Source organism: Chelonoidis abingdonii, unplaced genomic scaffold (assembly GCF_003597395.2).
Source record: "Chelonoidis abingdonii isolate Lonesome George unplaced genomic scaffold, CheloAbing_2.0 scaffold0021, whole genome shotgun sequence".
NCBI lineage: Eukaryota > Metazoa > Chordata > Testudines > Testudinidae > Chelonoidis > Chelonoidis abingdonii.
The window spans coordinates 85,524-101,307 of NW_027424282.1; the positions used below are offsets into that span (position 1 = coordinate 85,524).

Here is a 15,784-nt window from a genome sequence, read left to right on the forward strand (position 1 = left end):
TCTAGAGCTGGAAGGGGCTTTCAGTCCCTGGTCCCATTTAGTCCATCGCCTCTCAGCCAAGCCTACCCTGGGAGGGGAGCAGGGAGCACCCATCTGTGGAATAGATCCTGATCTGCTAGGAACTGCAGAGAGAGCCAGCAACTCAGGACATACAGCAAGAGGACAGCAAAGGGCTGCTGGATAACACAGTGATAGATAGATAGATAGATAGATAATGTCCAAACAATTCTGATGCCTGCAAATCAACCGCATCACATGCTGAGACAAATTCCACAAAGACCACCACAGTAAGTTTGATATTTCAATTACATATTTTGGGCTATTAATATTTAAGAACATAAATGTGAAATTACAATCTGAACTGTTAAGTCTGGTCTACACTACCGTGCTAAGTTAATCCGAGATACACTACTTATGTTACATAAACAATGTAACTTCAGTCGATGTAGCTTAGATCCACTTACCACGGTATCCATACTATGCTATGTCAAAGGGAAACACTCTCCCCTCAACGTATCTTCCACCTCTCGTTGAGGTGGATTACCGATGTCGACGGAAAAGCGGTCTCCTGTTGATGTAGTGTGTCTTCACCAGACCCGGTACATCGATGCCTCTGCATCACTTAAGAACTTTAATAAATTCTACTGGGTACCTGTGTCCATCTTTAGGTGCCTAAATCCTTTTGTAATCCTGGCCCACATATCTTACAGAAGCTGGGCTGCAGTCAAGGTACCCTGCAAGAGATCCTGGGGCCTGTGTTATGCAGATATCAGACTAGAGGATTATATTTATATTTTGGCTTGAAAATCCATGAATTCATGACATTTTGCCTCTGGGCCTCTGGTTCTGAGCTGTTTAGGCCCCAGGGAGTGAGTCCCTGCAAGTGCTTAGAAAATAGACATGGACAGACAGCCTTCTACCACGTCAGCCCTCTAGTGTCAGGGAAGCTCAAAGTGAGCTACACACAGCTCATCAACAGAGGGCATCAGGTTTCAATCTAGTTCTGCCAGTTCATTCTCAGAGTGAGGGGTGAAAGGGCTCTTACATAGCTGTGTCTTTGGCTACATCTACACTACCCACCGTATCGGTGGGTTACAATCGATTGCTCGGCGATCGATATATCGCGTCTCATCTAGACGTGATATATCAATCCCCGAGCGCGCTTATATCGATTCCGGAACTCCACCAACCCCAGCGGCGTAGCAGAATCGACAAGGGGAGCCATGGACATCAATCCTGCGCAGTGAGGACGGGTGAGTAATCCGATCTTAGATATTCGACTTCAGCTACATTACTCACGTAGCTTAAGTTGCGTATCTAAGATCAATTTTCCCATGTAGTCTAGACCAGCCCTTTGGCTTCTAGATTCTACAGTGGTAGGGAAATGGAGATAGAAAAATAATGATCAAAGAATCCTGGTTCTGGAAGATTGAATATATCTCAAGTTGGGGAAAAATCCACAGTGAGCAGCACACTTAATTCACTATTTCAATTAAATATTGTTGTGATTTAAGATACAGAGAAAATGTAAGACACTAAATAAAAATTAGCATTTGGACCCTTTAAGGCTTTAGCTATCAGTTAAGTCAGAGAGCTTGAGCCAGTCAGAGAAAAAATCAGTGCAAACTTTGACTTTGCATCAGATACCCAAAATCAGAAAAAAATCAGGATTTGGCAACTAAACATGAATTTGTTTTTAGCAAAATACTAGTGTAAAGTGAAAATGTTAGTTGCCAACAAAAGAAAATTGTGGTTTTCAGTTTAAAAAAATTGTTCCAAGTACAGCAGAAATTTTACCTGGACATTTTTTAAAAACAAAAATGGACAGAAAATCTCCGCCTGCCCCTAATTGGAAATTGAGCTTTAAACAAAGTTGGGAACCATTATTCTTATATTTAATAATACAGCCATTTCAAACCTGTTTCTTCTGTTGCAAATGTTTTTATTTCTGTTTCAAAGGAATAGTTCTGGAAAGGTGAAAAACCAGCACAGCAGCAAAAACAGGATAGCAGCAAAGCCTGCAGATTGTGTTTTGTACGCTCTAGCGCCTGTAAACTGTAAACTCAGAGTCAGTTGCATCAGCCACCTGAAGCCTGTGTCTATCTCAGCCCTGCCCAAGGACACAGAGGAAATGAAGGGGAGAGCATCAAGACCTCCTGCTCTAGCCCCATATCCTCTGTCCCACACTGCTGCCAGCTGAACACCAGAGCTATAAACAGATGCACAGAACATACACGTAGTAAAACACAGCCCCTCCCTAACCAAGATCATAGTCCTAGTAGACAAGGTGAAGAAAGTTGGAGAGAGGAAACAGAGGCACAGAAAGGGGAAGCAACTTGCCCAAGGTGAGTGACAGAGACAAGAACATAACCCAGGTCTCCTGATTGCCACTGACCTGCATAGTGCAGACATGAAGGTAGAGAGAGAAATGACAAACCACAGCAGTAACAGAGGGATGCTCCTGTCCCATCATTACATAGAGATACAAGTGCAGCAGGTATCAGGGGCCATGAATCAATCTGTAAGCAGGTAGCAGGACGTCTCTGCACAGAACTCAGTGTGGAAGCATCACAGATGAGTTGGTGTTTGGGCCACTGGATATGTCCTTTTTGTGTTTCCCTGGGAAGAGGGGATCATGCTGTGCTTCTGGTTTAGAAGTTTATTTTCCTGTCCAAGTTGTTAGCCTGCTGTTTTTCCTAAGAAGCAGGGGCGGCTACAGCACGCGAAGCGTGTGCCTAGGGCAGCAAGCCATGGGGGGCGCTCTGCCGGTCGCCGCAAGGGTAGCAGGCAGATTGCCTTCGGCGGCATGTCTGCGGAGAGTCCGCTGGTCCCGAGGCTTCTTCGGACCTCCCGCAGGCAAGCCACTGAAGAGAGCCTGCCTACCGTGCTTGGGGTGGCAAAATACCTAGAGCCGACCCTTCTAGGAAGATATGACTAGAAAGGACCTGGGTCACTGAGTCCAATCCCCTGCTCTCACTGGCAACCCAGTCATATAATCCCTATCCTAAACTGACACAGCTCAGTGTTAACACCAGTTAAGTTGTTTGTCCCCAATGGCTCCTATTGGGAGGCTGCTTTGTATAGTCCCTCCTCCGATGGGGACAAACTTTCTTCTCACTTCCAAGCTAAATTTAATCATGGACAATTTATCCACATTCCTTCTTGTGCCAACATTCTCCTTTAGCATCAATAGCTCTGTTCCCTTCCTCGTGTTTACCCCCTTGATGTGTTTATAGAGAGTGTTCATAACCCCTCTCAGCTGGCATTTTGCTCAATTAATTAGCCAAACTCTTTTAGGCTACATCTACTCAGCAAGCTAGGGTTGTGATTCACCAGCTTGCATGGACGTACTCGTGTGCTAGCTTTGTGAGCATAAATAGCAGTGTACCTGCAGTAGCCATGCAGAATACAAACCCACCTGAACTCTGGGGCTATGTACTGTATTCAGCACAGTTTCCCCTTCTGCCATGGCTATACTATTTTAAGACTTGTGCTAGTCATCCTCGAGATATTGCAAGTCGTGTATGTGATCTGGGAATCACTTCTCTAGCTCATAGTTTAGATGTAGCCTTATTCTTCTTTCCTAAACTAGCTCTCCATTGTTGCAATAGGATGATGATCATTCCTAAGATTGTTGGGTTTGGGTTGTAACTTGTTCCATATTTACACTGCGTTTTATCAAGCTACATCTTAGACCAGATCCTCAGATGGAGGAAACGGACACCATCCATTGACTGTAAGGGAGTTGTGGCAATTTACACTGGTGTGACAATGCTCCTCACTAGTGGTGTGATTGTCAGAGATGAGGAGGTGGGAGGGCATTAGCCTGACCACTGCCCTTGCCCTTCTTTCCACAGACAGTCCGTGATGTACTGAGAAAGAAAATGTCCAACCTAACCACCGTGACCGAGTTCCTTCTCCTGGGGTTCTCTGAGGTTCGGGAGCTGCAGATTTTACACTCTGTGGTGTTTCTAGGAATTTACCTGGCAGCCTTGGTGGGAAATCTCCTTGTTATCATCCTTATAGTGCTTGACCACCATCTTCACTCCCTCATGTACTTCTTCCTTATGAATTTGTCCATCTTAGACATCGGCTCCATCTCCGTCACAGTCCCCAAGTCCATGGCCAACTCCCTGTTGAACATCAGGTTGATTTCTTATTCTGGGTGCATTGCCCAAATCTTTCTCTTCATTTTCTTTGCTGTTGTTGACATTGCTCTTCTCATCATCGTGGCATATGACCGGTACGTTGCCATCTGCCAACCACTGCACTATGAGACTATAATGAACAGAGAAGCTCGTGTCCAGATGGCAGCTAGTGCCTGGATCAGTGGAATTCCCATTTCTACTATGCAGACTGGGAACATATTTGCATTACCTTTTTGTGCTGGTAACAAGGTAGATCAGTTCTTCTGTGAAATCCCCCAACTGCTCAAGATCACTTGCAATGACACATACCTCAGTGAAGTTGCTATTACTTCTTTTCTCTTGTTCTTAGGTTTAAGTTGCTTTGCTTTCATAATTGTGTCATATGTTCAGATCTTCAAAACCGTGCTGAGAATCCCCTCTGAGCAGGGCCGGAATAAAGCCTTCTCCACTTGCCTCCCTCACCTCACTGTGGTCTCCTTGTTAGTTTGCACTGCCACCTTTGCCTACATGAAACCCCCCTCCAGCTCAGCATCAGGTCTGGATCTCATAGTGGCTCTTCTTTATTCCGTGAGGCCTCCAGTGATGAATCCAGCCATCTACAGCATGAGGAACAAGGAGATAAAAGGTGCCCTGTGGAAACTAACTGAGGGGAAGTTATCCAAACAGAATAACATTTCCAGATTTCTCCCTTGACCGTGTTTTCATTCTGTGCTTCTGTAAAGATATAATCAACTGATGACATTATTGTCTCCATGGGAATGTGATGTTCAGGCTTTTTATGCAAAAATGTTGTGTTCACAGTAGTAATAATGTAGACTAAGTTCACTGAAGTCAGTGAGTTACTCTGCTGTGAATTAGATAAGAATCTATCTATCTATCTATCTATCTAAATTATGGGGGCATTTAATTCATTTCTGCATTTCCTTGTTAGAAGCGTGAGTTAGCTGAACTCGACCTTCTGGACAAGCACGAGCTGTCACTGGGAAACGTTAACTCTGTGTTAATAATGTTTTTTGCCATTTTATTTCCTAGTTTTTCAACAGAAAGGAAGCTTGTTGATTGGAGTTAGTGGTCATTGTGGCAGCTGTAGGTGGCCGTGGATATGGATGATGAATGAAGTAAAAGGCTCTTTAAGAATCATCACATTTTTCTAGAAAGGAGCTGTATTCTGTGCACTACTTCGTCATTCTGGGTTCCTCTCAGCTTCACACCCTGAGAGGTGGAGCTTCCCCAGACCTGGCACACATCGGGAGGGATGATTAGGGAGAGGATCAGTTCCCCCTCCTGCCAAAAGGGAAGGAGAAAGCCCCCAAGATCACAAAAGTGGGAGAGGGAGGGGTATCCGACACCATAGATGCATCGCGAGCCCCCTGATACTGGCACACTCAAGGGAGGTGAATGTGGGGCTGTCAGGCTCCCTGCCCCTCATTCTAGTTCTGGATCCAGCAGAGTAGGAGACAGGCACACAGGTACAGAGAGCGCTGATGGAAACACAGCTCGGTGCTGTGCTCGCTTTATTGTTCATGCTGAAAAACTGTACCTAACAGGAAACTGAGGCTTTGCACTGGGGAGGGGAGAGAACACAGAGCCCTCTGAAGATTGAAAGATATAGGACATCACACCCCTCTGTTCTCCCAGTCCCCCTTTACTCACCCTCATGTCCCCTTTTCACAGTGTCCCACCCCTCATCTCCTGACTCCCAACCCATCTCCTACCCACCCACCCTATTCGTCCCTTTCCCCATAACCTCCCTCTCCTCGTTGCCTCCCAAACCCTACTCTCGCAATTCCCACCAGCTCTTCCACCCTCAGCATCCTCCTCTCCCAGCAGGTAAGTGTATTTCAAAAATTGTTTCATTACCATCTAAATATCCTGTGGTGCCCAGGTGACATTGCCCTACAATTAGAAACCCTCAGACAAAGCCAGGTGCCTCCTTATTCTTAGGTTCAGATTTCGGCTCAGGGTTTGATCTGAACTCAAAGTGCCCAGATGGCATGCGGGTTTGTCAGCCACTACTGGACATTCCCCCTTCAAGGACTCATAGCCTGTGAGTCAGAGGTAGCTTTGAACCTATTCATCCTCTTTCCATGCACGTGCTCAACGTAATCCATTCGGTGAGACTCCAACCCTTCGAAGCTTGACGGACCTAACTGAGAGCTAAACCTTTGGTTAATAATGCTGTCACTTTATTTCCTCCAAAGAGTTGGTGAGTGGCCCTTAAGCACTGGAAATGCTCCCTGCTGTGAAGATCTGAGCCCTGATTTGATCTCTGTCTGTGCACGATAAATCAGCACCAAAACACACTAACGTTAAGAAAAGTTAGAAGTGACTCCTTTAGAGCGGATAGGGCTGATTCCCTCTCACTCACCCTGGTGTAAATCAGGAGTAACTCCTTTGTTCTGAATGGGGCTGATTTCCCCCTCACTCACCCCAGGGTGTTACAATGGAGTATGTCCGGTCTAAGGAAGAGGAGATGCAAGTCCTTTGACTCCATCCCCTGCTGAAGTGTGGCCCTTCTGTGTGGTCTTGGGCCCTTCAACTTCAGAATCTCCTGTGGCATGGCCGTTCTCTATGAAGTGCTCTGCCCTTCAACCCCCCACTAATTACAGCGTCTCCTACCTTATTTCACTATCCCTCTGCTCCGCCTCAGTAAACTCCCCACCTGGTGAATCTCAAGGAGCACTCACTGATATCAGAGTGCCTGCTGTACCGCATCAAGGACAACATGACTAGATATCAGGAATGGGCCATGCTGGGGTACGATGGGTGGCGGTGTCCAGTGACCTTGGTCTGACTGGGGCCAGCAACAGATGCTGCACTATCCACAGCCTGGAAGAATAGGGGGTAGAATGGGAGATCTGCCCCCAGTGCAGCAGCTGCTGCATTGTCTGCCTGAGTCTGAAGAGGGTCTGAGACAATGGTTCTAGGGAGAAGGGAACTGCCCCAGGCATCTCCGTGGCCAGGGCCGGCTTTAGGAAGAGTGGAGCCCAATTCAACAGTTTTGATGGGGCCCCAGCAGGGATGACTAAAACAAAAAAAAACACTTAAAAAAACCACTTTCATTTCTTCCATGTATTATTTACTTTCCATGACTATATAAATAATAGCAAAATTATATATTACATACATGGCATCATATATTAATTAGCTGATTTGTACTTTCATATTAGGAAAATAATTTGTTTTGATAGTTGTACAACTGATTTTCTTCACTAATGTTTATTTTATTAAAATTTATAAAATATTTCCTTATTAATATAAAATTGCCCCCTCCTTCCCACCCCAGTGCTGCCCGGTCCTGGGAAACAAAACCCTCCTTCCCCAGCTCCGCTGCATCAAAAAACAAGGTTGGGGGAGGGGGCGGGAAGAAACTACACACATGGGGTGACCAGATCACAGCAGTAAAATAGGAGACCTACAGGCCTACCTGCTCAGCCCCACCACCACACCCCTCTTCACCCCCTAGCCCCCTGCTGGCTTGCTGCATCCCTCCTAGTCAGTCCCCCACCCACCACTCGCCTCCTTTCACCTTCTCCCTCCCTGCCAGAAACCCCCCTTGCCCGCTCCTAGAACTCCTGGTGGCTCACTGCTTGCCTCTTTTCCCACCCGCCACTTGCCCCTCACCCTCTCCCCCCCAAGTATAAAGCCTCATTCAAAGACCCAGGGGTCACTATATTACTGCACACAGCAGTCAATCAGTGCAGTTGTAGATAATCTCTGCATTATGCATTTTTGTATAACTTTTATATGACTTTGTATTGAACCTTGATAATATGTTATGGCAGGCCCCAAAGGTAGTGTAATTAAGGTAAAAGAAAAATGTCTTTTTGCTAGGAGTAGAATAAGATCTTCCCCCTACTTTGTAATCAATTGCCCTGTTGAATGAATGAGGTGTGAATTAGTAAGGTGTGGAAGGCAGCACCTCCAGATAGCTGCAACCCTTGAAGAGGGGCTGGGAGCCAGACCAAAGAGCTTTGCCCAGGCTGAGTGGGACGGAGTTTGGGTGCTGGGTGCAGGCTCCGGGCTGGGGCACGGGGTGGAGTGCACGAAGGGTGGAGGGGTGCAGGCTCTGGGAGGGAGTGCGGAGGGGTGGGTGCAGGCTCTGGACAGAGTTTGGGGGCCAGAGAGGGGGTGGTGGGTGCTTGGGGGGGAGGGAGGGAGAGATTGCCATCACATGTGGCTCTCCTTCCTCCTCTGCTGCCCCTCACCATAGTCTCGGTGGGGAATGGGGCTGCCCCTTGCCCAGTGTTTGCAGGAGTGGTGGCTGGGGGGAAACCAAATCAGACTGGTTTTACTCTTTCATTGATGGGTCACTTTAACCCCTTACACACCCTTTCCGCCTCTCTCACTCCCTTTTCTACTGGGCATGTTTGATCTTTTTGGTGGAGCCAGATGAAAACCACAAACCCCAGTGAGAGCAACAGGCTGGAAGACTAGACTGAACCCACCACCCCGCCTAGTCCATCCAGAGCCCAGGACTGAGGGCAAATGTTTCCACACACCCGGGCCACCTGTTTCCACTCCTGGTCTCTCCCAGCACTGCCAGTGATTCTGTGTGGCTGCATCAGGCGGATTTCAACAAGACCCCCTCGGCCCCACTAATTTCACCCCTGTTTTTCAACCACTCTGCACCAAGAGCACTTTCCTTCCCTGCCCTAGAGCTGCTGGATGGCTACAAAGCTGAGTTGGGCATTTGATCGATCTGAAATATTATCATGACCCCCCTCAAAAAACCCTTAATATTCACACAGCTTTGGGAGGGAATAGCTCCACCCCAAGCTGGTCTAATTTATTGTTGTAGGGCAAACGAAGGAGCCATAGTATAATGGAAATATTCAGCCCCTACAGTGGTCTTGCAGCAGGGAAAGCAGAGTTGATGGGAAGGGAACTGGTTTGGATAGGAGCCCCAGTCCCCTTCCTTTGCAAAATAATTTGGAGAAGGGAATCAGATCACTCCGTGCCTCAGTTTCCCCTCTTGCGGGGGTAGGGGATAAAAGTCTCAGCCTGCCATGTTGCAGACCTTTCGCATTCTCCCCTCTTGATCATGTATTTGATTTCCTCCTCCAAGCCTCCCTTTCTCTCTCACCTGGAGTTCACAGCACTAAGTACTGGCTCGGGGCTTTTTTCCTGGGTTACATTACATGATGCCGACTTTAGTTTTGAAACAGACCCAGGCAGGCACAGACTCACCCTCAAACAGCAACACCACGAAAAACCACAAAACCAACCCAATCTTACAAAAAACCTGCGGGGAATGACAGGGTCAAACACTCACCGCTGGAAGCCCCAGCAGCTGCTCAGGTGAGTGAGGTCCTGTCTCCTACGGGACCAAAAGCTCCCTCGGCGTCTCCTCCAGGTGAGTGCTGGGGAAGGGAGGGGAGGGGAAGGAAAGGCTGCAAAGCACATGTGCCTTCTCACCCCCCTCACCTCCTTCCCCCTCCTGACCTGCAACACCCACGTGGCTGCATCTGCCTCAGCCCTCTGCCCGCCAGCATCTCTCGTTGCCTAGCAACAACAGCTGCTGCTTCTGGGAGACGCAGAACTTTGCTTCCGGGAGAGACTGCGGGTGCAAGGGCCCTCTCAGGGGTCCAATTTGGGGAATTGGGCAAATCGGCCTAAAGCCGGCCCTGTCCATGGCGTTTGATTTGAATTCCCAGCACCAGTGCTCTGGAGCACCTCAACAACCCCACCAATGCAAGGAGCTCTCTGTGCAGGGGAAGGGAAGAGCACAGCAGTCCTGACCGCCTCACCCTAGCAGACACATCCTGGCTGGGGAGGTAAGGATTGTGGGGACCATCACTGCCCTCTGCCTGTCTGTGGACACCTAGCTGATCCCAAGGGGTTGGGGGACAGTCACCTGCTCCTCTTCTGGGACAGAGCAGGGTCCCATGCCATTGTCCCAGCCTTTCTTTGAAGCCCTCTCCACCTCCATGCATGGCCCTGGAGTGTCTGAATCCAGCCTGGGAGTCAGCAGAGCTTTATGGGAGTAAATGTGCCTCTTTCAACAGGCTCCTGGGAACAGCCCAGCTAAGAGCTGTGATTCCTGGAGGGACCACCACCAGCTGCTGAAAATAGAGGGACAGGGACCCCTCCCCCAGTGGACAATTCTGCACTGATCTCCATTTCAGGGAGGTTCCCTGTGAGTTAATGGCTGGCTGGAGACCTGCACCATTGCAGTTTAATTCATTCTCTGATCTAATGCAACCATGAAGGCTCTCATGATCCATGCCAATGTCTCACCCCGCTGACCTTTTTGTCTCAGCAATACCTTGTGGAAGTGAGTTCATGGTTGGCAGTGGGCAGAGGCCACCCTGGAAATACTGTTCAGAAAAGGGGTTTGGCCAGGAAGAGGAAGGAGGAGAGTGAGGAAGGAAGGAAGTGGTGGCCAGGGCTTGCCAATGGGGAGGAGGAGGAGAGAATGGGCAGGTGTTTGGAGCCAGGAGTGAGTGGCTGTTCCCTGGAGCTGGGGCCATGTCAGGGGAGTGGGGCTGAGCAGAGGAGAGAACTGGTGGGCAGAGGAAGGGACTGGTGGGCAGAGGGGTTAAGCAGGGATCTCTGAGGAAGCTGAGTCAGGAACTCTGGGTGAGAATTGACTCGGCCATGGAATGGGGAATCTCAAAGAACAGGAGCTGACAGGGTCTGTGGAGTGGGGGTTGTGAGAAGGGTGGGAGAAGATTAAGGGCTGTGGGTGTTTGCTTGGGGGTCTGGGTTGGGTGTGAGGGAGAGGGTGGGAAAGACTCAGGGTCTAGGGTAAGAAGGGTTCAGTGGGTGAATCATGGATCATCTCTCAATGAATGTTTCTTTACAAAATTTTCATCCAGTCTCAATTATTATCCCTCATATTTTGGTAAAGTGAGGAACAGAGAGTTGAGGTAACATAGCTGCATAGCTGGGCTTCCACCACAGAAGTTCTTAGCATCTCGACCTTCTTTCTCTAGACACCAGGCTGTCCTAGTTATCATTTCAGGCTGGGATTCTCAAGGGTGTCTAAGGGATTTAGGAGCCCAAGATGTACATGCCTTACTTCCATAGGCGCCTTTGCAAATCCCAGGCACCATTTTCGGCAATTCAGGGGAAGCCCAGGCCTTGGAAGTTAACGAGAGACACAGGCCAGGATTACAAAGGGGTTTAGGCACTTAAAGAAGGAGATAGCTGCCTACTGGGATTTACAATAGCATCTAAGCAGGTTAAGCTCCTCACTCGCACTGAATGACCATGGCACTTTGCCATTTAGCTCATTTAGAAGCATTGATCAATCCCTGTAGGTGCCTGTCTTCATCTTTGTGATCCTGGCCCACAGATAACACAGAAGCTGGGCTGGAATCAGGGAATGCCGGGGGGAGATCATAGGCCTGTGCTATGTTAGGTGCAGACTAGAGGATCAGAATGGCTCTTTTGGCTTTATCACTTAGGCATCTATGCACTTGCCTGTGGGCCTGTGCTGCTGAGCTGTGCAGGGCTCCAGGGAGTGAGTCCCGCTAGCCCTTAGGAAATAGACATGAATAAATCACCTTCCCACAGCATCAGTCCTTTAATGCCAGTGATGTTCAACGCCAGCTACACACAGCTCACCTGCAGAGCCAACAGGTTTGAGTCAAGTTGTGGCTGAGCAGTCTCAAAATGAAGGGGGAAAGGATTCTCAGATGCCTGTGCCTTTAGCTTCTAGATTCTGATAGATATTGACCAAAGAATCCTGGTGCTGGATGGCTGAGTGGATCATACGTTGCGGAAAAAATCCACAAAGATCAGCACAGTAAGTTTTCTATTTCAATTAAATATATTGGGGAATCAACATACAGGGGAAAATTAAGAAGATAAATATGAATTACAACATGAACTTTTTAAAACTTTTACTCTCAATTTAATCAAATACCTACTACTGACTGGAAATTTTCCATCCTTCAGGAAAATTTTGACTTTTAACTGAAAACCTCAAATCTATTTTTTTTTCAGTTTTTGGCAAATGAAAAATTTTGCTGAAAACTGGATTATTTTTATCACAAAACCGAAAATGCTTGGATTTTGAGTTTTCAATTTCTTTACAAATCAATCACAAAATGTTTGGAGAAAAGCAGACAGATTCTAAGATTTGTTGTTATTTAGCTGAAAACCCGCTTTCTATTAAAAAGAACACAGATGAAAATTTCCAACCTGCCTTAAACTTCAAATAAATTGGGGAACATTAATATTGCCTGATAAAACCTTAATTTCAAACCATTTATTCTACTGCATCTATGTGATTTCTCTTCCAAAGGGATAGTTGTCCTAGTAGACAGAGCAGAGAAAGGAAGAAAGGGAGGGGAAACAGAGTCAAAAAGAGGGGAAATGACTGGCCTAAGGTTACACAGCAGGTCACTGGCAGAGACAAGAGTAGAGCCCAAGTGTCCTGACAACCCCTGCACCACACAGCACAGAGTAAATGTTACAACATAGTGATGCCACTAGTCCATTGTTACACACAGGCCGAAGTGCAGCTGGGAATTAGTGCCATAAATCAGTTTGGAAGCAGGCAGCAGGCCATCTAGGCATAAAGCTTAGGGTAGAAAAATCACATATGAGCTGCTACTTATGATGCTGGGTGAGTCTACATGAGAATCAGGCTATGCTGGCATTTTAGTCTATCCATTTCATGACCAACCTGTGAGCTTGATGATGGTCGCAGCAGAGGGACCTTCTTTGGAAGAATTGTTGGGTTTGGATTGTAGTTTCATCCTTCATAAAGCATTTTAACAGGCCACATCTTGGGCCAAATCCTCAAAAGGGGTAAAGTAACGAAGCTCCATTGACTTTAAATGAGCCAACCCAATTTACACTAATGTGATAACGTGACTGATTGATTGTCAGAGTTGAGGAACATTAACACTACTTCATCATTGCAAGTGACGAGTGCTGTGAACCTTTGACATTCGTATAATGAGATATTACATAAAAGGGAATCAGGGCCATTCCCACTGTCGCTCTAACTCTGATCATTGTCCTTCTCATTCCCCCTACAGCCATCACACAGTGTACTGAGGAAGAAAATGTCCAACCAAACCACCATGACCGAATTCCTTCTCCTGGGATTCTCTGATGCTCCAGAACTGCAGATTTTACACTTTGTGGTGTTTCTAGTGCTTTACCTGGCATCCCTACTGGGGAACCTTCTCATCATCACAGTCATAGCCCTCAACCACCAACTTCACACCCCCATGTACTTCTTCCTGATGAATCTGTCCATCCTAGACCTCGGCTCTGTCTCTGTCACCATCCCCAAGTCCATGGCCAACTCCTTCATGAACACCAGATCGATTTCTTATTCTGGATGTGTTGCCCAAGTCTTTTTTTTTCTTATTCTTTGTTTCAGCAGATTTTGCCATACTGACCATCATGGCGTACGACCGATATGTCTCCATCTGCCAACCACTGCACTATGAGACAGTGATGAACAGCAGAGCTTGTGTCCAAATGGCAGCTGGTGCCTGGATCGGTGGAATTCTCAACTCTGTACTACACACTGGGAACACATTTGCATTGACCTTCTGTGGAGGCAACATGGTGGATCAGTTCTTCTGTGAAGTCCCCCAGCTCCTCAAGCTCGCTTGCTCTAACTCAAACCTCAGTGAAGTCGGGTTTCTCATCTTTAGTGTGTGCTTAGCCTCAAGCTGCTTTGTTTTCATAATTGTGTCATATGTTCAGATCTTCACCACAGTGCTGAGAATCCCCTCTGAGCAGGGCCGGCATAAAGCCGTCTCCACCTGCCTCCCTCACCTCATTGTGGTCTCCTTGTTCATTTGCACTGGGACCTTTGCCTACTTGAAACCCACCTCCAGCTCAACCTCAGGTCTGGATCTCATGGTGGCTGTTCTCTATTCTGTGTTGCCACCAATGATGAATCCGATCATCTACAGCATGAGAAACAAAGAGCTCAAAGGTGCACTGAGTAAACTGATAGATTGGAGGTTATTCTCTAAGAATAAAATGTTCATATTTCTCCATCAGTAACAGTTTCATTCTGTGTTTCTTTATATAATCAGCTGATGACATTATTGCCTCCATGAGAAAATACTGTTCAATCTGTTTATGCAGAACTGGATATTTACACTAGGAAAAATCCAGACAAACATGACTCAAGACTAATGGAGCTATTATAGGTTTACACCAATGTAAATAAGATCAGAATCTATCATCATATACTGCTATCCACTACCATACTATCTGAGCACCTTGCCCATAAAATCAGTACCCATAGCAAAGTCCCTAGTGAGGTCTCAGGCTCTTCTTATTTTGGGGGATAATCTTTGATTGATGTATCAATGCAATTTTTCTTTGTGTTTTTTGTTTACTTGTTTGTCAGATTTTTATCTTTTTTTTTTTTTTGCTTAACTTGTGGGCTGGTTTGGTTTGTTTTCTTTGGAGACGGGAAGGCCTGGGAAGGTGGTGAGTGTTTGGATAGACAGGATTTTCAATGTTTGCCTTCTCTTCCAAGTGCTTATATGTCATCTCTTTGATGGGATTTTCTGAGTGAGCTGAAGGTTTGCTCCCCACAATGACAACCTCTTTAATCATAATGATCTATTTCTATTCGATTGTGAAATATGTTAGCTAGCTAGCTAGATAATGAATAATCTAGGGAGATTATTGTGCAAATTATTGTGCTTTTTTTCCTGGTAATGATTGTCTAGTCCAGATCATGATTTTCTTATAAATACTGCTTATTAAACATTATTTAACAAAGGTTTTTATGGCTATATCTTACTTTATCTGTCATTTACAAACAGTTCATCCTAAAATACTTGGTGTTTGAACTTTGAGCTGTTTTGACAGGATACATTTTTAACAGGCTCTCTTTCATTTCTCTGAACAAATGGAAGTATCACACTCGGGATCCTTAAACATCAAGGAGGCGGCCATCAGCTGGTTTAAATTGTCATAGCTCCATTGAAGTCAATAGATCTTGGAGACTTTTCACCACCTGAGGATCTGCTCCAAACACTCATGATTATGAATTTCAAACTCACTCCCTTTGAATATTCTGTACAAAGGCCCTGATTCCACAGCCACTTCAGGACATTCTTTACTTTAATTGTAGGTTTAAAGAAAAGGTTTAAAGGGAAACTCATGCTTAATTCTCTGTTGGATATGGGTTAAGGATATGGATAGGGCTCAAGGCTAATACCAAACTGATGTCAGACCCTGACACTGTCTCCATTTCTCTCCTTTCCTAGTCAAATAAAGCCTTACAATCGGTGCATTGGAATTACTCTACCCTTCTTGAGTTTGAATTATTAACATAAATTATCTTTTTCATCTCAAAGCTAGAATCACTGGGCCTTCTTCTCTAGACTTACCAGTCCATTATGACTCTTCATCATCAACCTCTCCTTCCTGGAAATCCTGCTCACCAGCATGCTCATCACCAAGATGTTGACCAACATGGTGTGCAGTTGGAAGACCAGTTTTTTTCCCTAGCTTCCATGCAAATGCCATTGCATGCACTGACCAAAACCCCATCCCATTTGCCTAAATGTCACTGTTTCCATAAACGTTCCTGTCTGCATGGCTGGAATGTTCACATAGGGGCCATCAACTCAGCTGAGTCACATTCCCTGAAAAAGCAAAGTTATTATTCATACAAAAAGATTTAGCTGTATTCA

The 15,784-nt window shown here is 46.3% G+C and overlaps 1 protein-coding gene and 1 pseudogene across 1 annotated transcript; both read left to right on the forward strand.

The window, feature by feature from the left end:
- The first annotated feature begins 3,884 nt into the window (after positions 1–3,884).
- Positions 3,885–4,841, forward strand: LOC116823572 (olfactory receptor 14A16-like). The gene has a single exon (XM_032778189.1). The coding sequence runs from the start codon at positions 3,885–3,887 to the stop codon at positions 4,839–4,841; it is 957 nt and encodes a 318-aa protein (XP_032634080.1).
- An 8,326-nt stretch (positions 4,842–13,167) lies between these two features.
- LOC116823568 (olfactory receptor 14A16-like) lies at positions 13,168–14,132 on the forward strand (annotated as a pseudogene).
- Positions 14,133–15,784: the final 1,652 nt, after the last annotated feature.

Excerpts from the sequence above, each read along its gene's own strand:
- LOC116823572 (XM_032778189.1), top strand. The coding sequence starts at position 3,885 with ATGTCCAACCTAACCACCGTGACCGAGTTCCTTCTCCTGGGGTTCTCT.